The sequence below is a fragment of the Ovis canadensis genome, chromosome 11 (assembly GCF_042477335.2).
Source record: "Ovis canadensis isolate MfBH-ARS-UI-01 breed Bighorn chromosome 11, ARS-UI_OviCan_v2, whole genome shotgun sequence".
NCBI lineage: Eukaryota > Metazoa > Chordata > Mammalia > Artiodactyla > Bovidae > Ovis > Ovis canadensis.
In genome coordinates, this window is record NC_091255.1 from 16,477,911 (window position 1) to 16,501,569 (window position 23,659).

Genomic DNA, 23,659 nt, shown 5'->3' on the forward strand with positions numbered 1-23,659 from the left:
GAAAGCGCTGGGTGTGGAGTCCCCCCCATAAACTCTGCAGAGAAGGCGGCTGGGAAGTTTATAGGCAGAGGGGTCAGTCGGTAATGTCAGCTCCTGGGGTTGAAGGCCTTCCTCTGTGGGCCGAGCCCCGAGGTCGGTTTGTGACTGAGACCCTTTCAGGAGCCCCTGTCTTTTTCTCTCCGCCTCCACCCCCCGGCTCTAAGGGGGCTTGATTTGTCTGTGATAATCAGAAACAGACTTTGGCTTCTGATCCATTATAGATGTGTTTGAGATGGGTGCCAAGCCTTCAGCCACTTAGAGAGCTCGTGAACATGTATTTAGATACGAAAGAAAGAAAGGGGAAAGAAATAGCTTCTTCCCGAGCCCCCAGACCAAAAAAGTCTCCAAACGACCACAGACTGCACCAGCGACAAAGCTCATCCAGACCCAGGAGAGGCAGTGGATGGGAGGAGGAGACGGGGCTCCAGAGGCGGCGAGTGGGTGGAGGACGTGGAACTGTTGGACACAGTGGCTGCCCCAGCGGCGTGATCTTTGTGTGTGTGTTGGGGGGTGTTCCCTGAGCCCAGGGGCTCCCAGCCAAGGTGGCAGGTCACTGGGGTCGCATTCACAGTGTGCCCAGCGGGGCCCTGTCCTATTCGGGAGACCCTTGAGTTAGGAAATACCGATCGCTCTGTATTTGTAAACAGTCTTTAAAGGGAGCTTTAAAGCAGGCAGCTTCAGGCGATTCGCGGGTGTTCGGGGTGGCTCTCGCCAGGGAAGCCTGTGGCTGTGATGTTCTGGGTCAGCACGGCCCAACGTTTGTTTTGCCTTTTGGTTCACAGAAGGGGCCTGCGGGTTGAGTGGTGGTGGGGTGCTGGTTTCTTCTCCTCCTTGCCTGCTTGCCTCTCTTTAATGAAGGTGCTCTGACGGCCCCTCCGGCTCTCCACCCCGGGGTTTGTTCTGGCTGGGAGGTTTAGGGGGGCCCTGGCTTCAGTTGTCCTTAAGGCTCAGCCCTGAGCTGGTCCCTACTCCTCCCCCCAGGGTGTTGCAGTTCAGCTGCTGGCCCAGAGCTCACACTCCTGTATCTCTCACTCCAAACAGAAAATTGTGTGCTCTAGGCATGTATCTTAGAGGTGTGTATGTGTGTGTTTTCCTCTTGACAGGTTTGTTGCCTACAGCTGTGCAGCCGCAGCTGGCTTTGAAATGTGAAAAATACACATATTTGTAAATGACTAGGGGTAAAGCTGGTTAAAGGAGGTGATGGGGCAGTGTGGTTTGACTGTAATCATACACAAAAGCTCTGACCCCCATTTTTTTTTTTTTTTGGCTGCTCAACATGGCCTGTGGGATCTTAGTTCCCAGACTAGGGATTGAACCCGTGTCCCGTGTAGTGGAAGCGCGGAGTCTTAACCACGGGACTGCCATGGACGCCCCCTGACCCCTAAAGAAAGCATTTAATTAAAATATGGTCAAAGACAGTTATTGGGAATAAGAAAGTTTTAGAGTTTGGGATTCCTGTTTATCTGGGTGAAGGAGTTTTTGGTCACCATGGAGATGAGAAGAATGGGGGGAAGTGCTAAAGGATGGATGGCGTCTCCTGACCCTGCTGTGGGGAGGCAGCTTGGTGGGAATGGGAGCGGAGAGGTGGAGAATTAAAACTGCCTCTTTTTTTGCCTTGAGGGGAGGCAACTTGGTAACAATTTTTTGAAGCTGTGAGCTGAGCAGGGATCAGGTTTTGGATTTGTTTCTGCCTTAACTCCTCCCCTTTCTCGGAGCTTCCGTAGGAGGAAGGGAGAGTAGGTTTAGTGCGTAGATTAGCTTCGGTTTCTCAGAAGTTTTTTCTTTCCAGCTTTTAAAAAGATGATTTGCTTCCCTCTGCTAGGACTAACCTTTTCAGAGAGGCTTCCTCAATGCGGTTGTCCAGCCCAGCTCAGAGGGTTGCCGGAGGGACCAGAACACACTCTCGTTTTCGAGGTTAGGGAGTAGCAGGCTTTCAGAGGGGTGAGGATGGTTGGGGAGGGGAGCTCTTTGAGTTCAAGGATGCCCCTTTCCTTCTGTCCTAGGAAGAAGGCCTTTGTTTTTGTTTTCTTTTGCTGTCTTCTTCCAACTGCTTGGAGTAAATACATTGACGAAGCGGCAGGAACCAAACGAATGAGCCAGTAAAGAAGTTTGCAGTAGACAGATGAAGCTTTATTTAGGAGGCTGGGTGGCATTTCTGCATTTTCACATTGAACCGATGTTCCTCAGTGCTTCTCCTGGTGCTTGCAAATCAGAAAAAAAAAAAAAACAAACCCACACACCCAACAAGTGGGAGGGGTGGCCTGGCACTTTCCAGGACCAGGGCCGGAAGGAGAGCACGCAGGGCTGTGTGCTGTGAGCAACCTTCAAATACAACCGTTCGTGGAAGAGCCCTACAGTACCTGGGAAAGCCGGCTGTGTTCTGAGCAGTTGTTCTGAGTTCTGCGGTATGGAACTGCATGTCTAAAAACAGTCACAGGGACATCTTCCCGAAGAGGTATTCCTGAGGATTTCTGCGTAAACAGAACCCTGTTTTCCCAGCAAGCATTATTATATTTTTAGAAACATTTTCTTTCCTGATTGCCCGTCAGTTAGCAAGGCTGCTAGCACTTTCTGTCGGTCGGCTTTCCTGGACAGGTGCTTGGAAGGGTCAGCGGTTCCAGGTTAGAAAAGATACCGAAGGATACTTTCTGTCCGAGGAGGAGTCAGTCGCTGCATGGACGCATGGAGGGGACTCCCTATCTGTTCCCTCTCCCCACCTGTGATGAGGACAGGGGAAGGTCCTCTGGTTCGAATCAGCCGGGAGCTTTCTCCCTCCGGCTCCCTTACCCCCTTCCTTCTGCTCTTCTTTTTATTTTCTCTCTTTCGACTGATACTGAGCTCCTTGTTCCGACTGATAGCGAACTCCTTGTCCTGTTGGGGAGAGTAATTTCATGGCGGCCAACAGAACTGGTGACTGTAGTTTCACTTTTCCTTTTTGTCATTTAAGGAAACAACTTACAAACAGTTCTTTCTTTAAAGACCGAGCACAGATTTTAAGTGTTCGGAGGGGGAAAACTCTCAAGGTGACTTGTGATCCGTCCCAGCCCCAAAGCTGTGTCCTCGCATTTTCCTTGAGGGTCGCTAATAAGAACTGCTGGCCTAAATCAGCGTCTTTGAGAATCACTGATTCACTAATTGCTCATAATCACGTCCTGGCTTCCCCCTCCTGCTGGGAACACTTTTGTTTTTCGCTGTTCTGCAAGGAATTGGACGGATTTCTGGAGTGTTTAAGAGCCACCCCATAAAAGCGTTTGGCGTGCCACGGTTGCTCGCCGCACTTCTCAGAGGTGACCGTGCCTGGGTGTCCGGGCCCATAAACCAGGGGCTGCCAGTGACCTTTCCCAAGGTTGCTCGTCTGATGGAGAGTGGATTCCTCAGCCCACTGTGGGCCTCAACTTAATTTGTTCCTTTCCTAAGGCAAAATGACCTCCCCGTAAACCTGCCCCCCTTCCCCAGAGTGAGCAAGTAGAGTTAGGAAGGCGTGTTTCTGGGGGTGGGCGGGCAGCGGGCCTTGTTGGGAAGAGACTCAGGGCTGCTCGTTAAAACGCCGAGGTGGGGTGAAGTTCGCCATGAAGTGAGGAGTCCTGCAGGGGAGAATGCAGCCACAGAGCGGAGCTGAGAGAGGGGCTGGCCTGGAGAGACTGCAGAGGCCGCTGAAGCAGCGTTTCTCTTGGCATTGGGAATTTAAAGAGGAAAAGAAGGCAGCCCTGTCCATGTGCACGGTCTCTGATAGTGTTCTGCAAATACGCAGTCTCAAAGCCTCTCCTTCTGTCCCCTCCTGTTTCCCTCCCTTCCTTCAGGGCTCCTGAGCTTGAAGCCCTGTCCTCCCCGAGTGTGGGTGCTGGATGGTGGCCGGCCTGTCGTCTCTTCCATAAACCCTCTGAGGCCAGCCTGGGGGGGACATTTAAGGACGGGTTTCAGAGAGAGGACCACCGGTGTCCACGGTCCAGGCCTGAGACTTGCCTGGCGGTTGTGGGCAGTGACACACGTTCCCCAGGGCACCTAGCGCGATGCCTGGCATTCAGTAGGTGCCTACTCAGCGCCGATGGTCCAGCCAGGCTGGACCCAGCTGTTGTTGTTGGGAAAGACCAGAGCTTGTGCACACGTTAGGCCTTGCATCAGTCGGTTAACTTTGCTGCTTTGGATGGACTTGCCGCAGCGTGCTGTCTGGGCTTCTGGGCCCCAGAAGTTTCGCCGTGCCCTCCTCTCTTCCCTGCACAGTGCACCCCTCCATCCGGGGGCCTGTCAAATTAGGGCTGACCTCCCAGGCTACTTGAGAAGGTCGGTCGGAGCCCCAGCTTCTCCTGGGTCACGCCTCTTTTCTCTGACCCCTATCTGAGAGGGACTTTCGCCGGACGCTGAGGGACGTCCTAACCATGCAGACCCTCTGCAGCCAGATGACAGATGGCTCGGCTGGTTTCTGATTCCTCCTTGATTTAGCGAGATGGTGGGACAGGGTGGTGATACAAGAGGTGCCTGTAGGCGTGCCTGCTCAGTCACTTCAGTTGTGGTGGACTCTATGACCCCATGGACTGTAGCCCACCGGGCTTCTCTGTCCATGAGATTTTCCTGGCGAGGTCATTGGAGTGGGTTGCCACGCCCCCCTGCAGGGGATCTTCCTGACCCCGGGATCAAACCCGCGTCTGCTCTGGGGAAGCCCCAGGAGAAGGAGTAGGGGCCGTGAGAAGGTGGTCTGAGCGTGGGTGTGTAGTTACTTTCAGTGCTCCAGCCCAGCGTTTCTCCGCCCGGGTCCCTGTGGACATTTTCGGCTGAATAGTGCTTTGGGTGTGGCGGGCTGTGGTGGGCATGTGGTAAGATGCGTCACAGCATCCTTGTCTGCTGCCCACTGGACGCCACGGGCACCCCTTCCCCAGTCGTGACACCTAAGAGTGTCTCCTGGGGGACACACCTCTGGTTGAGAATCAGTGGTCGGTGGGGGAAGGACAGGAGAGGTTTGTGTGTGTTCCGAGGGTCTGTGGACCTGCACTATGAAATATTCATGGAATTCAAGAGTGGGAAGGCACTCAGGGAAATCCCTTGGGCCGGGCCGTGACCCAGGCAGCCCTTTCCATGGTCAAGCGAAAGGGCAGAGAGAAGGCTGCTCCCCCAGGCCGGCCTCCCTGTGGAGCTCTTATGGAGAACTTTCGCAAAGGGGCTTTGTACTCGGCTCTCCATTCTCCTGTGTGTCAGGAGTTTGGTTACAAGCTCGAAGTTTGATCTGCCCTCTCGTTCTCTGTACACACGCATTCCTCACTCAGGAGCGGGCCCCTCTGCGTGCACAAAATGGGACTTTTACTTGAAATGAATTCATTAAAAAAAAAAAAGTTTCGCCTGCCAGGACTCTGCTGTCCTCTCTTCTCCCCTTTTATTCTTCTCTGTCTCCTGTAAGACGAGCCCTGAAGCGGGTGTCTGGTGAGATGGGTTAGCCTGGGATTTTCCTAGGCCCAGATTAAAGGCAAATTATCAAACGGAAGTTGAAAGTTGCTGCTGTGCTTGTAAAAAAGTCAGTTGTGTGCCATAAAATCCATCACAGCTCCCTTGGTGAGAAGGAGGCGGCTGCGAAATATTTAGTGATGTTAGTTTAGTTTCCAAGGGCTTGGCTGCCATGCTGGAGGAAGGAGCCTGTCGGCACTGGGTACCGCGGTGGTTTCTAGCGTTTGGTCAGCGAGCGAGAGAGAAGCGTGCTGCGTCTGAGCCGTGGGAAGCTCAGAGACGAGACCTGGGTGTTGCCAGCAGGTTGCCAAGCAGTGGCTTTAGATCCTGGATTTGGGGGAACCAGATGGCTTTGTGGGCTGCCCATGGCGCTCGTGATGTCACGGTGACTTTTGCCTCCTTTTTATTTAGAATGGAAGGCGCCTGTCCAGTGGGTGCGGGGGTCTGGGGATCTGGGCTGGGAGAGGCAGTGTAGCCTGGTGGGTGAAAGTGCAGGTGCAGGGACCAGACTACTTGTCCAGGGATAAAGATAGGACTCTGGTTCGGTTAATTAACTGCTCCCTGCCTTAGTTTTCTCATCTGTAAAATGTGTGCGAAGCAGTGCCTTCTGGGGGGTGGTTGGGAAAAATTAATGGAAAGGAAGGGCTGGGCCTGGACCCTGGCAAGGAGTAAAGAACCTCTTCTTGATTAAGTTATGAGTGGCATGTTATTTTGGACTGGACGGTCAGCCTTACTCCCGAGGCTTTGTGATAGCGGTTCTTACACTTCATGGTGCAGGATGCTCATGTGGGCCCTGCCCTGTCTGGCTTGAAATCAAGACTGTGGCTGAGGGCCTGGGTGGTGCTGATGTGGTGGGGTTGGGGTGAGGGTCTGCAGAGAACTTTGTGGTTTTTTTTTTTTTAAAGATTTGTTTGTTTTCTTTCTGCCTGCCCTAGGTCTCCATGGCTGCTCATGGGCTCTCTCTAGTTGTGGTGGCTGGGGGCTTCTGGTGGTGGCCCCCTTGCGCAGAGCATGGGCCTGAGGGCTTGGTGGTTGCGGCTCGCTGGCCTGGCTGCCCTGAGGCGTGTGGGCTGCTCCTGGTGCAGGGGTTAAATCCGTGTTACCTGCACTGGCAGGTGGAGTCCTGGTTGCTGGACCACCAGGGAAGCCTGTTGCTCTTTCTTAACAGCAGAGTTTTGAAGGCATGAGGATCCCCAGGGCCGCCACCAGCACCTGTCTTCAGCTCGGCTTGCCTGGGAGCAGTTCTGCCCACCCCAGGTTGCCTAAATTTCGGTGCTGGGTGGGCATGGTGGGTGTGGATGGCTACAAGCCTGTCCTCGCTGCCCCTGGACCTGTTGAGTCCTGCCTGCCTGCACTGCGAGCTTCCCAGGTGGCTCAGTGGTGAAGAATCCGCCTGCCAAGGCAGGAGACGCAGGTTTGATCCCTGGGTCGGGAAGGATCCCCTGGAGGAGGAAGTGGCAACCCACTCCAGTATCCTTGCCTGGAGAATCCCATGGCAGAGGAGCCTGGTGGGCTACAGTGCATGGGGTCCCAAAGACTCAGACACGACTGAGCAACTGAGTGTGCACGCCTGCATTGTCCGAAGGCCAGCACTGGTGGCGGTGAGGTGGCAGGGAACCCGTCTGCTCTGCCTTCAGCGTGTCCCTGTGTCTGGCTAAGCTGGCGCCCCATGCCCGGTTCTGACTTGCCTGCAAGAACTGTGGGCCTGTTTCAGTGGGTAACTGGTATATGTGTGTGCACTCGTGCAACAGAAAACATCAAAATGTTTGGGGAGTGTTTAGGGAAAATAGCAAGCAGCAGATTGCCAAGCTTCTCTTTATGTTTCTTTTCCTTGCCTTTTTGCTGTGTACATGTGTGATCGGGATCTTGGAGCATTCTGCAATACAGCTCTGCCTTTTCTTATCCCAACTGTTCTTTCTTAACAGTGGAGAGGATACAATTCAGCACCAATAATACTGAGCAATAAATAACCTGGAGAAGATGAATAGCCTTGTGTGGTGGTAAATTAAAGTTGATTTATTGCACATAATATATACAGGTGCTCCTAATGTAATTAAGCAGCGAGGCTTTTAATGCCGCAGAATCTGAAAGAAGACCCAAGAAAATTGGGCCTTAATAAGGCTTATTGAAATAACAGCTAAACACACTGCTTAGTACCATTAGAGGATGCTGAAAGATGGATCGGCTGCTGCTTTTTCTTACGTGCGGAGCTGACGCACCTGAGCTGTCATCAGCAGGGTACATGCTGGCGTGGTTCTCGCTGCCCTGGGCCTGGGTCCTGTCGCACTGCCTGTGTGCTCCGGCCTCACCCCTCTTATGACCGCTAATCAGGGGGCTGGCCCTTGACCTGGCTTCTCCCAAATGGAGGGCAAGGTTGCCCAGGGTGGTGGAACCCAGGACCCAGCCTCGCTAGCACCCGATTCTCAGAACTGAGGCAGGTGGGACAGGGCTGGTAACTGCACAGACTGAGGCCTCCTCCCCACCACCAGCCAAGCACTGTGCTTGGAGGGACAGGGCTGAAGACGAAGTGCAAGAGCCCCCACGCTCCACGGGGCTGGGAGAATGCTGTGGTGGGGGCGGAGGCAGGAGGACAGAGGAGGAGATGGATCCCTGTGGGGGGTGCACTTATGGGGACCGGATTGGGGCACCTGAGAGGGCTTCCCTGGTGGCTCAGCTGGCAAAGAATCCACCTGCAAGGCGGGAGACCTGGGTTTGATCCCTGGGTTGGGAAGATCCCCTGGAGAAGGGAACGGCAACCCACTCCAGTATTCTGACCTGGAGAATTCCATGGACTGTAGAGTTCATGGGGTGGCAAAGAGTCGGACAGGACAGAGCGGCTTTCATTTCACTTCACTTTCAGAGCCCAAGAGAGCGCAGTCAGGCAGTGGCCTCTGGGGAAGGGGGCTGGAGAGTGGGGTCAGGGTTTGGGTGGGAGCGGAGGCTGGACAGGTGGTCTGGGGGCAAGAGCAGGAAGGATGTTGCGCTCTATCCAAGATGCGGAACCTGTATCCGAAGCTAGGCTGGGATCCCGAAGGCTTGTGAACGATGGGAGGACCAGAGTTGTCTTTAGAAGGGTTTGAGGGAGACTCCTTACTTAAGAGACCAGGGCCTGGACATGAGCAGAGGCCAAGTGAGTATGAAAAGGTGGGGGGTGGGAGTCTGAAGCTCCCGCCGCCTGATCCCGAGGGAGTGGGAGACGGTTGGGTGTCTGGAGATGGGGTGAGCCAGGGCTGAGCCAGTGCAGGTGTGAGAACTCCCCTGGGGTGCTCGTCAGGACCGGAGCTGGGGAGTGCCTCACCCTGGGGTCTGCAGCTGCTGGGGACCCCCGTGTCTGGGACTGTCACCAGAGCCTGCAGGGGCGTCCTTGGCGAGGTGACCCAAGTTGCCTTTGGGAGCATTTGGGCCAACAGTGATGAAAGAGTTAGCCTTTCCTGTAGCCTTTCAGTCAGTTCCCTGTCAGGGCTTAAGATGGTAGGGAAGTGGAGGAGATGCGAATGTACCCCTGTACTCTGAGAAAGGACCCCCGTCTCATAGGCGTGCTCCTCTTTATGCAGGCCCATCAGCCTTCAAAAGCTGTGCTGGGGAGAGAGATCATTCCCCGAACCAGAAGTTTCAGAGTAAGAGGCTGTTAGGTAAAGAGCTTGTCTTTTGAACCAAAACGTAGGATGTGTTTTTCTTCATGGAGGGTTGCGCTTGAGAAACATTCCAACAATTCACTGCTTATCCTCAACGAGATTAAAAAAAAAAAAATCCAGCTTCTGGGTCAATATTGAGGTGCAGTATTGAGCACCTGTGTTTTTCAGAGCTGCTCCTGGTGAATCAGGGTGGGCTTGCTGCAGAGCCCGGGGTGGCAGGTGAGGCTGGGAAGAGGGTGACCCAGTGCCCTAACCTTTGGAAGAAGCTTCACGTGGCCTGTCCCGCTTCCAGCTTGGAGTATGGAGGGGTATGTGCAGAGCTTGGGGGGCTCCTGGCCCCAGGTGAAGAGGGGGTGGTGTGGGGCCAAGGCTGCTGTGCGTCCTGGGCAGTGAGAGTCTGGCTCCGCCTTCCGGCCCCCCCCCCCACCCCAAGCAAGGATATGGCAGTACTCATGGTACCTTGCCATGTTTGATTATCTGCAGAATTAGAAAGGCCTCATGTATCTGCTCGCAGGTTTTTTTCTTAGATGTATGTAGCGCAGTCTCTGACTGTATAGTCGGTGCTTTTTTTTAAGGGGTGTTTGATGTTAGATGTAGATGGATGGGTGATGCGTGTTTCCTTTCCTGAGGGCTATTTAGAGGAGCTGAAAGCATTTCCTGCGTCTTCTCAAGCGTGTGTGTCCATGTCTGGTTCTGTGCCTCCCCAGGGGTGTGGGTAAGGGGGTGGACAGGCCCTACAGACGATCCTCATGAAGGCTTCCTGACGCAGACTTGGCGCTTTTTATTTATTGTGTTTATTTGGCCACACCAAGTCTTAAGTGGTGTGTGGCAATGTGGGATCTGGTTCCCTGACCAGGGATGGAAGCTGGGACCCCTGCTTTGGGGGCGTGGAGTCTTAGCCACTGGACCGCCAGGGAAGTTCCCTTTTTTAAAAAATTGATTTATAGCTGATTTATAGTGTTGCATTAATTTCTGCTGTATAGCAAAGTGATTCAGGTTCACATATGTGTGCATATGTGTGTGGGTGCGCGCGCGTGCGCCTGTGTATATGCCCACAAGCTTTCTACTCTTTTCCATTTTGTTCATCCCCAAACACTGCATGCAGTTCCTGCGCTGCAGAGTAGGCCTTCCTGTCCGTCCATTCTGGGCGAATAGCTCGCACCCACTGGCCCCACGCTCCTCGGCCGCCTCCCCACGCTGTCCCCCTCGGCAACCACGAGTCTGCTGGCTGTGTTTGCGAGTGTTTCCGCTTCATAGGTACGCTCATTTGTGTCATATTTTAGACTCCACGTATAATGGTGTCTGCGGAAGGGGGTAAATACCATAGATACACGGGGTTTGCCTTCTTTTTCTGACTTATTTCAGTGAGTGTGATAATATCTCGGTCCATCCATGTCGCTGCATGTGGGATCGTTCTGTTATTTTTTGTGGCTGAGCAGCGTTCCGTGTGCACCATGCCTCTTTACGCCCTCACCTGTCAGTGGGCACTTGGGTGTCTCCGTGTCTCACCTGTCGTGAGTGGCGCTGCTGTCCGCTCACCTGTGGATGGACATTTGGGCGTCTCCGTGTCTCACCTGTTGTGAGCAGTGCCGCTGTGCTCTCACCTGTGGGTGGACATTTGGGCGTCTCCATGTCTCACCTGTTGTGAGCAGCGCCGCTGTGTGCTCACCTGTGGTGGGCACTTGGGCGTCTCCGTGTCTCGGCTGTTGTGAGCAGCGCTGCTGTGTGCTCACCTGTTGGTGGACACTTGGGCGTCTCTGTGTCTCGGCTTTGTGAGCAGCGCCGCTGTGCTCTCACCTGTGGGTGGACATTTGGGCGTCTCCGTGTCTCACCTGTTGTGAGCAGCGCCGCTGTGTGCTCACCTGTGGTGGGCACTTGGGCGTCTCCGTGTCTCGGCTGTTGTGAGCAGCGCCGCTGTGTGCTCACCTGTTGGTGGACACTTGGGCGTCTCCGTGTCTCGGCTGTTGTGAGCAGCACTGCGGTGGACACTGGGGCCCTTGTATCTCTTTCGGTTATGGTTTTCTCTGGTTCTTTGCGCAGGAGTGCGGTTGCTGGGCCACATAGTAACTCTGTTTTTAGTTTTTCGTGGAACTTCCATACTGTCTTCCATAGTGGCTGTACCAGCGTACATCCCCAGCAGTGGTGTAGGGGGGGGTTCCCCTTTCCCCACACCCTCTCCAACATAAATCATACCAATGTTTTCTTAGGTTAGTCTCCAAAGGCAATGGACGTGAAAGCAAAAATAAACAAATGGGGCCTAATCAAACTTGAAAGCTTTTGCACAGCAAAGGAACCAGAAACAAAACGAAAAGGCAGCCTGTGGTGGGAGAAAATACTTGCAGACGATGTGACTGACAAGGGCTTAATTTCCAAAATGTATAAACAGCTCATACAATCCAACTGGGTGGAAGACCTGATAGACGTTTCTCCAGAGCTCACATACAGGTGGCCAGTAGGCCTGTGGAGAGATGCTCGATGTTGGTTTCTCCAGAACTCACATACAGGTGGCCAGTAGGCCTGTGGAGAGATGCTCGACGTTGCTAGTTGTTAGAGAAACACAGATGAGGACTGCGTCTACACCATCTCACACCCGTCAGAACGGCCACCATGCGAAAGTTTACAGCAGGACATGCTGCAGGTGGGCTTGCTTCTGTTTGATGAACAGAGTGAATCCTAGACTTGGGAGCATCCAGGCCTAACCAGCACGAGATCGAATGAATATGACTGTTTTACTCCAGCAAGTGGGGGAGAGGTCGGGGCCTCCTCTCTCATAAGTCCAGCCTGGGTTGTTTGCTTGGTAGAGCACTCCAGTTGGGTGCTGTTTGAGCATCTGGCTTTGAGTTTTAAGTACTGGCAGGTGCAGGGGGCTCTGTCAGATGACTGTTGGGGTGGGTTGTGGGTGAAGGCACGGCTGAGTCTTTTCTCGGACAGCTGGGCTCTCTCGCTGAGTCTGCCACACTGAGACCAGCTTCGGGGGTTGTGGTCCTGGGGAAGTGAGCTGGACTGGTAACCCCTCAGGGTGCTGCCAGCTGTGGGACGGGCGTGGCCCTCCTTCCTTGCGGCCCGCGGCCCCCTTCAGGGCGGGCTGTCTCGCCTTTGGACCGGCGGATGTCGGCCACAAGTCAGTTGACCCCTTCTCTGTGCTCCTGAAGGACTTGGCAACTTGGCTAACAAGGAGACGGTTGTCAGTTCATTTCTTCATTCATTATTCATGCAGCGAGCGGTGATTAGCATTTAGGAATGTGGTTTCTGGGGGGTTGCTGAGTTGTGTTCATTCACTGAACACACATTTGTTGATCCCGGGCTCTGGGCTGGGTGCAGGGCATGGCGCTGGGGTTGCAGTGTTGCGGGGCTGGGTGCAGGGCATGGCGCTAGGGTTGCAGTGTTGCGGGGCTGGGTGCAGGGCATGGCGCTGGGGTTGCAGTGTTAAGGAAGGGGGTCTCCTTGGCCCTTGAGTTGCAGTGTTTGAGAAGGCAGGTTATCAGCAGGTGTAGGTGCTACAGCCCACAGGTGAAGGATGCTGAAGGAGGTACGGGACCTGCGAGGGGGGCATAGAGGGAGAGCTGGGAAGGCTTCACAGGGGGAGAGACATTGGACTTGGGTCTTGCAGAGTCAGCGGGAAAGACTTGGGCTGTGGAAGGTGCTCACCTTTCGGGGCGAATGGGATTCTTGGCGTTTCGATTCCCGTGGGGGACGGCCACGTGCCTTCCTGTCCTTCCAGGTCTTCCTCTGTCCCTCAGGAATTAACACTGGGGTCCTGCCACGTGGGGCTTGGTGTGGAGGCTCATGAAGATGGAGAGAGGGTGCAGTGAGTCGTGCAGGTGCCCGTGGCTACAGAGAAAGCTGACTTCAGAGCCTCGGGCACGTCAAACATGCACACCCATGGAGCGCTCTCCACAAACGAGAACCCAGATTCTGGCTCTGCCCCAAAAAGTTGCTTTGGGCGCGTCTTGTTTCTTTGACAAACAGGGCAGGTTGAGATGCGTCATTCAGAGCAGCGGGCTGGACTGGTATGAAGGTGGTGGGGTGTGCTGTTGCTGCCTATTTCTGTTGTTGAAACTCTGTTTTTCTTTGTTCTAGCCAGTGTTTTATTACCGATATGAATCACTGAGGGGCTTGGAGGGAGAGAGGAAAAGGTTTCTGTATAAACAGCTGTCTCGCTGATTCAATCTACAAAGTGGATTTTATAGCGAAAGTATTTGTTCTTGCTTTAAAAATGCCAAAACAGCACCGTCATTTCCTCAGCTCAAAGAAGGGTCTTTGAGAATACGGGGCCTTCTCCTGTCACAGACTTCTCTTATGGGGAGGGAATTCCAGAGTACTTTCTTTGAACCAGTCGTTGCGGATAATCTTATGGCCAAGGAGAAAATTTTTCTTCGCAAAGTTTGAGTTACTCGTTTGTGTGCCTTCCTCTTTTTGCCCTACCACAAATTGTGGTTCAGAAAAATTATAATTCCCTGTGGTCATCACAGCTGACTACCTGCTTAATGGTTGTATGTAGAGACTTCATTTTCTTTTTTCTGCAAGATTTCATCTTTGCATGATCCGAGATAGTTCGTTGCCCTCAGATTATTAATAAATTGAGATGGTTAATGGGGTGTGACTCAGAACATATATTTAAAAACAAGTTGGAATAAGAAATAGGTCTTTTACAAAATTAATTTTTTGTTATGCTCCTCTCTTGAGCCTTTTTGTTTGACGCTAGCTTGCTTTGTAATGTCCATATATGCCCGATTGCAGTGAACATAAATTACTTTTAAATACCAGTTAGTTGCTGTGGAGAGAGGACAGGGCTGTGGCCGCTCGTGGAGGGGTAAGAGGTTTGGTCATTGTCTGGGTTTTTATCTCACTGTAGATCAAATCCTGTTCCTTTGGAGGCTGGCAGATCTGTCAAAGATTGCTTTCTTTGATGATGAGGAGGACAAAGTCTTCCCCCTGAGTGCCAGCACATTTTCTTAGCGAGAGAGAGTAAATAATCATAAAATGTTTGCTTGTTTGAAAACAACTTAGCCTAAATGCAGTGTGGTTTCCTGGATTGGATCCTAGAGGGAAAAAAGGGTGTCAGTGGAAAAACTAGTGCAATCCAAAAAAAGTCTGTAGTTAATAGTGTTGAACAAATGTTAATTTCTCGGTATGATAAATGTATTGTGGTTCATGTAAGTTATTAACATTAGAAGAAGCTGAGTAGAGGGTATAGGGGAACTCTAGACTTTTTTTGCATTCCTTAGAGTCATTCTAAGGTTATTTCAGAGTAAGTTTTTTTTTTTAAAGGTGTATTTGGGATATTCCTTTGGGTTGGGTCGAGATTATACTTGGCTTGTGCGTTCAGAATCGGCCACTTATAGGGAGGGCAGATTATTTCATACTGCTTTCGGAACTGGGAAAGTTCAAGGAAGCCGTCACTCCTGAGTTGGCCCCCCTTTATGCCGCCCCTCTGCTTCTCCATCCATTGTGGTAGCAAGTCCCTCTCTGCTTGCCCACCCTTCTAAAAACTTATGGCCGGCTGATCTTTGCTTCTGATTCCTGTGGCATTCGTGACCCAAAATGGACAACAGGCATCTTGTGATATTCCGTCCTCCTGGAGTGTGTGCGCATACTCGGTCACGTTAGACCCTTTGCGACCCCGTGGACTGTAGCCTGCCAGGCTCCTCTGCCCATGGAGTTTTCCAGGCAAAAGACCAGAGTAGGTTGCCATTTCCGGCTCCGTGGGATCTTCCTGACCCAGGGATTGAACCCCTGTCTCCCGTGTCTCCCGTGCTGGTAGGCAGCTTCTTTACCACCGAGCCACCTGGGGGCCCCCCGTCTCCTGGAAGGTGCCGAAAACTGGATTTTTTTATGCGATCTTGTTCACTCTCATTCTGTGTATCAGCTTTTACTTTAGCAACCAGACTGGAAGCTTCCTGAGAACTGGAGATTTGTCTGGCTCTGTTTCTTTTAAAATTTATTTTAAAAAGTCTCCCTATTACATAAATGACCAATGTTCGTAATAAAAAAATGAAGCATTAGAGAATTCGTAGCGTCCAAGGTAAAGGTACCTAAGAGCTGCCTGTCCTGCAGCTGTTAATGGATTAGAGTATATTCTTCCCTATCTTTTCTGTGTGTCCTAAAGATATAGATTGTGATTTACAAGTGAGAGACCCTTTTGTACACATCCCTTTGCAGGCTGCCCTTCTGCTAGCAGAATCCCGTTTCGCGGTGATGCAGATGGGCGCCTGTGTCTCTCTCTCGTTTGTGTACTCTGTATTGACCAGCACGTTGCTAGGTGCGTTGTGGAACATGCTGCTGCTGTCGTTTAGCCACTAAGTCATGTCTGACTCTTTTGCAACCTCATGGACTGTAGCCGGCCAGGCTCCTCCGTCCATGGAATTTCCCAAGCAAGAATACTGGAGTGGATTGCCATTTCCTTCTCCAGGGGACCTTCCTGACCCAGGGATCGAACCCTCGTCTCCTGCACTGGCAGGCGGATTCTTTACCACCGAGCCACCAGGATCCTAGACGTGCGGTGGGTATGCATTATTTATTATTGTTTCTGTGATTATATTAGATCAGGAAGTTGATTCGGAACGTAGTGAATGCGGGCTCAGAGGAAGCGGGAAGACGGAGGTGGACGCAGGGGAGTGGTTTACAATACAGCTTTGGTTTTGCTGGGAGAAAGGCATTTTTATCCACCTAATACCTGGGGTCAGTTTCCTTGGACAGCAGTAGGATTTCAGGAGCTGGAACTGTGATGAGGTTGGAGACTGGATTGAGACAGGGAGGTCTCTTCTCGGGTGAAAGTGGGGATGGTGGCATAGGGGTGGATTCCTGGGAGCTCAGGGAGGACTTGAGGTGCGGGCAGTGTTCGAGGTGGTGTGTGACTCAGGTGAACCAGATGGGTAGAGTAGGGGTGGAGCTGCGGTGGGGGAGGCGGCGGTCGGTCTGTGGGCAGGACGACATCTGGCCACCAGCACCTTTGGGGACAATAGTGGTATAGAGAAATGCAGGCGATAGTGATACAGAGGAAATTTTGCTGAATTGAAGGGTGAATTGAGCAGGAAAAGACCAGGCATTTGTATGTCATAAAAGGATGAGCCCTTTGAAGAATTTCTTGAGGAAGGAACTCATTCCACTGCTGATGCCCCAGAAGGAAGCTCTGCATACCTCAGACCTGGGCCTGGGATGTCTCAGGATGCTCTGTTTTTTTTTTCTCTCTGGAAGAGGGATGTCAGTGCTGAATACCCACCACCGGGATCTTCCTTCTTAGGTAAAACATCCCAGAAGCGCTCTCTGTGCAGTTACAAACCCAGTTAGCAAGTCTTGTGGTTGCAGAGATTTTTCTAGCATAGGTCTTGCTTTGCAGTCTGAATAGAGTTAGAGTTTTTGGTTTTGTGTCCCCTAGATAGAATTTTGGCTTGACTCAAGGGAAAAGGGTGGTAGTCAGTACTGAGAGCCTTTAACAGGTATAGATTCCTTTAGAGAGAACAAGAGGTTCCAGAGAAAAACCGGTTGTTTGGAGAGGAGAGGCCTTACGTTTACCCTCAGCCCTGCCCCTGCCCCAGACCCCATATAGAATGTTGCATAGATGGAAAAACACGTGACCTGCACGAGTCAGGTATGAACACCAATGAAATAAACTACCTATGTAGTCACCACGTGGCTGTGAACTGCAGTATTATTCCCAGCCCCCTTCACTCCCTGTGTGTTCCTCCCCAGTTCGAAGCCCCCGTGCACCCACCCCATGAGGCTGGCTTCTTTCCAGCTTTGAAGAATACTTTCTGGCGTTTGCGGCGTCCAGCTTGCTGTCTGCACGGGCTGTCCTGTCGATGCCTTGTGGGACCACACTGTCTTTTCTCCTTTTAATGGACATTCAATTTCTTGATTTGTTTTGTTTGCTCAAACTGTGCCTATGAATATCCTTGCGCATATCCTTGTGCATACTTCCTGATGTATGAATGCGAGAGTTTATCAGAATAGACTCAAATAGCTGAGTCATACAGTCTGCACAGCTCAAGTTTGCTAGAAACTGTGTTTGAAGATGATCTTTTTGGGACTTCCCTGGTGGTCCAGGGGCTAAGACTTCTGTGCTCCCGGTGCAGAGGACCTAGATTTGATCCCTGGTCAGGGAACTAGATCCCACATAACCTCAGCTAAAAGACCCTGCATGCTGCAACCAGGACCTGTTGCAGTCAAATAAATAAGTATTAAAAAAAGACCTCCTCCTTGCCGTATTTGTACTCTAGGAGTAGTTGGGGCGGTAGGAGTTTTCATTGCCCTGGATTCTCACCGACAGTTGTTACTGTCGGACTTTTTAGTTGTTGCCGGTTCTGTGGTGTCTCATTGTGTGTGTGTGTGTGTGTGTGTGTGTGTGTGTGTGACTTGCTTTTGGCTGTGCTGGGTCATCGTAGCTCCGCGGGCTCGTCTCTGGTTGTGGTGAGCAGGGGCTCCTCTCCAGCTGTGGTGCTCGGGCGTATGGTGGTGGCCTCTCTTGTGGGCACGAGCTCTCGGGTGTGTGGGCTCAGGAGTTGTGGTTCCCGGGCTCCAGAGCACAGGCTCAGTGCTCGTGGCACACAGGCTTACTTGCTCCGCGGCATGTGGGATCTTCCTGGACCAGGGATCGAACCTGTGTCTCCTGCTCTGGCAAGCGGATCCTTATTCACTGAGCCACCAGGGAAGCCCTTGTTGTGGTTTTTATTTGCATTTCCCCAGTCAGTAAGGAGGTGGAGCGTCACGCTTGTGTTTCAGGGAAAGGACTTTGGACTCTAGAACATACTTTTCATTCAGGGACACAAAACCCGTTGCTTTGGTAGGAGGCATCTTCCCTAGCGCTGTCTTCCTGCCTTGGGGTGGAGCCAGAGGCGTTTTTCTTTTGTGCTGGGAGAAGTTGGGGAGCACCTGTGTAACTTGCCGCACTGCTCTGGGAGCTTATATATTGTGTTTGGAGAGTCTAGATGATGCCTGGTCCTGTTGACCCGTTGTTTTCTAAAAGACCCTGAGAAAGGCAGCAAGCCTGCCTTTTCCTCCTTTGATGGGAGCATCCTGCTCCTTTTAATGTAAACAGGCAGATAACCGAGAGTCCAGGCAGGGTCCCCAGGGTGTGTGGTGGGGGCTGTGGGGAGGCGCTGGGGACGCCGCAGACGAGCATGGGATGGGGCCTGGCTGGCGAGCTGGTGAGGAAGAGAGGGAGAGATCACGCATTTGTAGTGTGGCGAGCAGAGGGAAAAGGGCCAGGTTCCCGGCGGGGGTGGAGGGTTTGGGGGGGGTCAGAGGTCCGGGAGGGGCTGGGCACAATGCTGGAGTCCAGGAGCTGGGTATTCGCACAGTAGTTCCCAGATCTGTGCTGGGGACCATTGGCCAGCGAGGATCCTGTGTGCGTGAGGCTAGTCCGTTTTACTACGTGTTCAGCTGAGAGCTTTCCTGTGAAAATAGACCTTTGATGTTCTGGAGAATGAGAAAGAAAATCTGCTTTCGCACCTGGGGAAGAGAAGCTGCCTACGGGAAAAAAAAACGTTCTGTTACGAAAGAATGGAATTGCAAGGCTCCACATCTGCTGGGTTGGTTGTTCTAGAAACCCCATGAGGAGAACCGCAGGACAAAATACAGGCTTTCAGTCTCCAGTGAAAGCATGTTTAGAGAGCCCGTGTTAAGGGGGAAAGACGTTGGAGGCTAATGTTGTGTTTATATTTTGAACATTGCTGTGTATCATAAATCTTACCTGTGCTTATGGACAGGGTCTGGGAGAGAACAGGGAAAAGTAGTGTTAGTTGATTTTGTTTGTTTGGTGGGATAGTATTTTTAATAAATTCTTGTAGTAGTATTGTATAAGGAAGTCTTTACTGAAAATGAGCCTGGACGCTGCAATCTGTTATTTGGTCTCACCACTCTGAATGCCTCTAAATGCGCATCTAGTTATCGAGCTCCTGATGTGACGGGCACCTTGAGGAAGATGACCCTAGCTCCTGTCTTCAAGAAGTTCACAGACTGTAGCGGGATCCCGGGTGTCAGTACCGCAGGGGCTAAGCGATGGCTAACTCAAGGGGGAGGTGTCATGCGGGTGGCACCCGCTGGCCATCGTGGTTCTGGTGGGGGGAGTGTAGGCTCGCGCTGGGCGCTCCAGGGGGACCTCTCAGAGGAGGTGGGCCGGGGCGAGCTCCTGACGGGACGGCAGGTCCGACTAAACGGAAGGAAGGAAGAGGGCAGGCAGAAGCAAGGGCGGGCGCTGTCCGAAGCGGGAGAGGCCGTTGCGGCCTGCGGCCCCTCAGGAGGAGTGTTAGGGTTGCATCACGGCTCCCGCCTGGGAGCCCAGCGCTTGTCCCGCCTTGGAGGCTGTTGCTGGCAGACGAGGAAACCTTGGGGCCCTCTCCTGAGGAAAACGGTTCCACGCACAGGCACGGCCGCCCCCAGAGGCCCCCACACAGAGGCCTTCGCCTTCAGTTTCAGAGAACTCACTGCAGCTTGTGTTGGGGGTCCCGGTCCAGAGTAGCAAACATGTATTGAGCGCCTACTGTGCGCTGGGTATTTTGTGGGGCGTTGGGGATATGGCAGGAATCAGCCCTCAGGGGCTTGGTCCTCAGGGAGCTTCGGGTCTGAAGGGAAGGTCAGACCCTGAGGGCAGCGGCAGTCCTCCTAGGGGGAGGCCTGGGTGTTCGTCATAGCTCTAGGAAGGGCTTCCTCAGCTGGGACTCAGGGCCGTGATCTGGTGCAGAATTGCAGAGGGCGCCCCGGGCCCCGTGAACATGCAGAGGCCCTTCTCACTGTTTGCAGGGTCTTGCAGAAAGCCAGGGGTCTCTGGGGCCTCTGGCGTTGAGGAGAAGCGCAGGAGCGGTATTGTTTTCTGGGCCTTTGTCCTTAGCAACACATGTTCACCGGGAACCGGTGTGCATTCTTCTCCCAAACAAACAGCTTTCAGGAGGATTAATAAATTAACCTCCTGGGAAAAGAACCTGCTTCAGCGCCAGTGCCGTCTTTAGCAGCCCGCCCGGCCAGGGACTTGGCTGATGGAGTCCCATGCGTGTCGATGATGGGGTGTGGCTGCAGATGAGGCCTGGGCTTCAGACGCTGGGCCCTCCTCGTGGTTGGCACGTGGCTAGGTTCTGGAAGGGGGAGGGCAGCCAGTGTTGCGCGGGCCCCTAGCACGGCCCTGGAAGGAGGCAGTCCTGTTTTACAGAAGAGGAAGCTGGCACACAGGTTAAGACTGATGCGCTCGAATGAGAGCTACATTCCGTGGAGGCCAGGATTTTTCTGCCTCCCTGCCATTTGGTGGCCTACTCTTGAGCCTAGGTCTTCATGAACAGGTATCATGAACTCGCATGGCACCTGAAAGGCTCCCAGGTCTTCATGAACAGGTATCATGAACCCGCATGGCACCTGAAAGGCTCTCTGTGAACCCTCACTTGTGGTGGGAAAGCATTTCCCAGCCTCTGCCGCCATCTGTATTGAGAGAGGATGTGGTGTCGCTGGTATATTAATAGAAGGTCTGGATGCATCTGTCCATTCAGCCGATAGTTCTGAATGTCTGCCAAGTGAGTAAAACCGACGGTCCTGACCTGGCTTTCCGTCCAGCCGTCCTCATGGAGGAGCGAGCAGCCTGGCTCCCCTGGTGGCTCAGATGGTGAAGAACCTGCCTGCAGTGCAGGCGACCTGGGTTGAAGAGATTGCCTGGAGAAGGGGATGGCTCTGCACTCCGGTGTTCTCGCCTGGAGAATTCCATGGACAGGGGAGCCTGGCGGACCTACATGGGGTCACACAAAGTCGGACATGACTGAGTGACTAACACACACCCTTGATCCCAGGTCTTTATGGGTAGGTAGCACAAACCCGCATGGCACGTGAAAGGCTCGCTGTGAACCCTCACTTCAGTGGGAAAGCATTTCCAAGCCTCTGCGCCATCTGTATTGAGAGAGGACGTGGTGTCTCTGGTCTGTTAGTAGGAAGGCCTAGATGCACCCGACCATTCACCATATATTTACTGAGCGTCTGCTCACTGCGTGGAACTGATGGTCCTCACCGGCTTTCCATCCAGCCGGCCATCCACGTGGAGGAGGGAGCAGCCTGCTCCGGCCTCCCCCGGGGTAGGGTGGGGCAGTGCTGGGGAACCAGAGGCCCTTGGGAAGACTGGGTTAGGGCCCACGTGTTCCCCTGCCTGATGAGGAAGAGTGATCACCTGCCTCTTGCACTTGACTCTGCCTGTCCCTGTCCACCCGCAGGCCTTCTGGGGCTTGGAGTTCAGTGCCGCCCGCAGAGGAGAGCCCTTCGTGCCTGCTAATGAGACAGAGAGAGTGATTCCCACTGAGAGCTGCTTGTTAAAAAGTTAGCTTCTCCAGCGGTTTCACCAAATAGATGACCTTGTGGGGACTGAATAATAAAACGCAGCCCTTGCTGCCTCCCTCCCCAGCCTGCTGTCTCCCAGGCTGAGCTGTAGGTCCTGGAGCTCTGGTCCTTGGAGGAGGCTGGAAGATTTTAAGTGGGACTCGGCCATCTGTCCTCAGTGGATGGCGAGCAGGGAGATTCTGTTGACCTCACGTGTTTCTGGGAATTGTGGGCAGCTGGTCATTGCTGGATGCACACGCCCCTCCTGCCTTTTTTTTTTTCGCTTCTTGCTGTTCAGGGGCTCCGCTGCCAGCCTTAAGAGTCTTTGGTGTGTACCACTGTGAGTCACTTTATGAACATGTGGTATGAGGATACCCCTCATAGCATCTTAGGGAGCAGACTGATGGACTGAGTTATTGTTTGAGCCTCCTTTAACTAGGGAGTCCGTGGTACATTTTATATGAGGAATAAGTCTCTGATAAGTAAATTTACATAGTTTCTGAGGAACATTCTGAGCTTCTGATGCCTGCGTATTTCTTAAATCTTCCAACGTTTCCTAAATCCTGTTGTCAGGTTTCTCCTCTGTGTTTCCTAAATGCTCCGTATACCGTGTCCCCCCGCCCCAGTGATGGTTACTATTATATGTCAGCTTGGCTAGGCTGTCTGTGGTGCTCAGGTGTCTGGTCGAACACTAACCTAGATACCACAGTGAAGGAATCTGGAGATAGCTTAACGTTGTCACCAGTTGACTTTGGCTAAGTCAGATTACCCTCTGTAATGTGGAGGTGGGCCTGATCTCATCAGCTGATGGTCATGAGAGCAGAGACTGAGGCTTCCGGTAGAACAAGAAGTTGGACCTCAGACAGCACAGAGAAAACCCCCTGTGGGTTTCCAGGCTGCTGGTCTTCCCTGTAGACTTGGGACTTAACACTGCAACATCGATTCTTAACCTGAATTTCCAGTCTGCTGGGCTGTGCAGTGAATTTCAGACTTGCCTCCTCCCCTGATGGTGAGCCAGTTTCTTGAAATAAATACCGCTTCCTTCGTCTCTGTCTGTCTCTCTCTCATGTCGTACGTATCTCCTGTTGATGGTTTCTCTGGAGAATCCCGACTAACCCACCTGCTCTCGTAATAATTGCTTGCTTAATTGTCTTTTTCTCCCTGTTGGACCACAGGCGACGTGGGAGTGGAGACAGTGTCTGTCTGGCTCTCTGCTCTGCATCGAGAGCCTTGCGTAGAGCCTGACACACAGGAGATGGTCAGTAAAATATGAAGAATGAGTGACGGCCCCTGTGTTTCCCGGGAGGCAGCGGCTTTGCCTCTGCGGTCAGGCAGAACCGAGCTGCAGTTCAGGCTCCACAGGGATCACAGGTTCCTCGTTTGTTGTGAGAACTAACTGGGTTGATGTGCTGGGCTTCTGGTGGTCGCCAGCCGGAGGAAACTGACCAGGAATAGCCATTGCTGTTACATATCGCCCCCTGCCCCCCATCGTCATCATTTTCCAAGGCTGTTTCAGAGATTCAATGAGATAATGGGTGTGAAATTCCTAGTACATAATGGAGGGTCATAAGTGCTGGTTCTGTTCTAAGTACCAAACTTGTTCATGTACATATTTTCATTAAATGTAATTTCTGCTTAAATCCTATGATGCAGTTTTAATTGCCCGGTATTAATGGTGAGGAAGCTGAAGCTCAGTGACTTAACACAGAATTCAATAGCAGACATTTCTTGCGTGCCTACGTAGGGGCTGGGATTCAGCCCCATGTGGGACCAAGCCCAGTTCCCGTCCGCTTTCGTCTCGGCATGTTGCTCTGGGAGGCCTGTGTCCTTTTGGGCCCTGGTTTTCCTCGTTTCCTGTCATTTCATAGCCACTCCCCTTTGCTTGGTATGGAAGGTCCATACTCCCTGTGGCTCCACGGGCTCAGGCGGCCCCAGACTGGGAAGTGGGTTGTTTGTCTTACAAAAGGTCCTTTATAACAAGTTGCTTGCTGGGAGTGAGAATACAGATTCCCGTGGAAACAGCATAAAAAATAATGCTTTAGGTTTTGGGGCAGCCGGTGAAGGCTGGAAGATGACTGTCCTTTTTAGTACTCTTCCTGACCCTCGGCTAGTTTGAAGGATGGATTGGACTCCAGTGGACGTGTGATAGGGGCTTGGTGGAGGAGACATCAGCTCATCCAGCCAGCTGTAGTGTGGTCTGATGGGGTGAAGGTGGCTCTCAGACTTGGGGAGCTCCTTGGGCTTGGCACAGGTAAGGCTGCACACTC

General features: G+C 52.7%; 1 protein-coding gene across 12 annotated transcripts in view; it reads left to right on the plus strand.

Annotated features, from left to right (window-relative positions):
* The window catches only part of MSI2 (musashi RNA binding protein 2), a 403,146-nt gene that overhangs the window by 27,160 nt on the left and 352,327 nt on the right, over nt 1-23,659 (plus strand). For 6 of the 12 annotated variants that reach the window (XR_011259687.1, XM_069602551.1, XM_069602544.1 and 3 more), the window contains exon 6: nt 15,520-15,609. The exons of the other annotated variants lie outside the window; for them this stretch is intronic. Coding sequence is in view for 5 of the 6 variants with exons in the window: in XM_069602551.1 (XP_069458652.1) it covers nt 15,520-15,609 (90 nt within the window). In the remaining variant the exon portion in view is untranslated. The remainder of the gene's footprint in view (nt 1-15,519; nt 15,610-23,659) is intronic. 12 annotated transcript variants of the gene reach the window in all.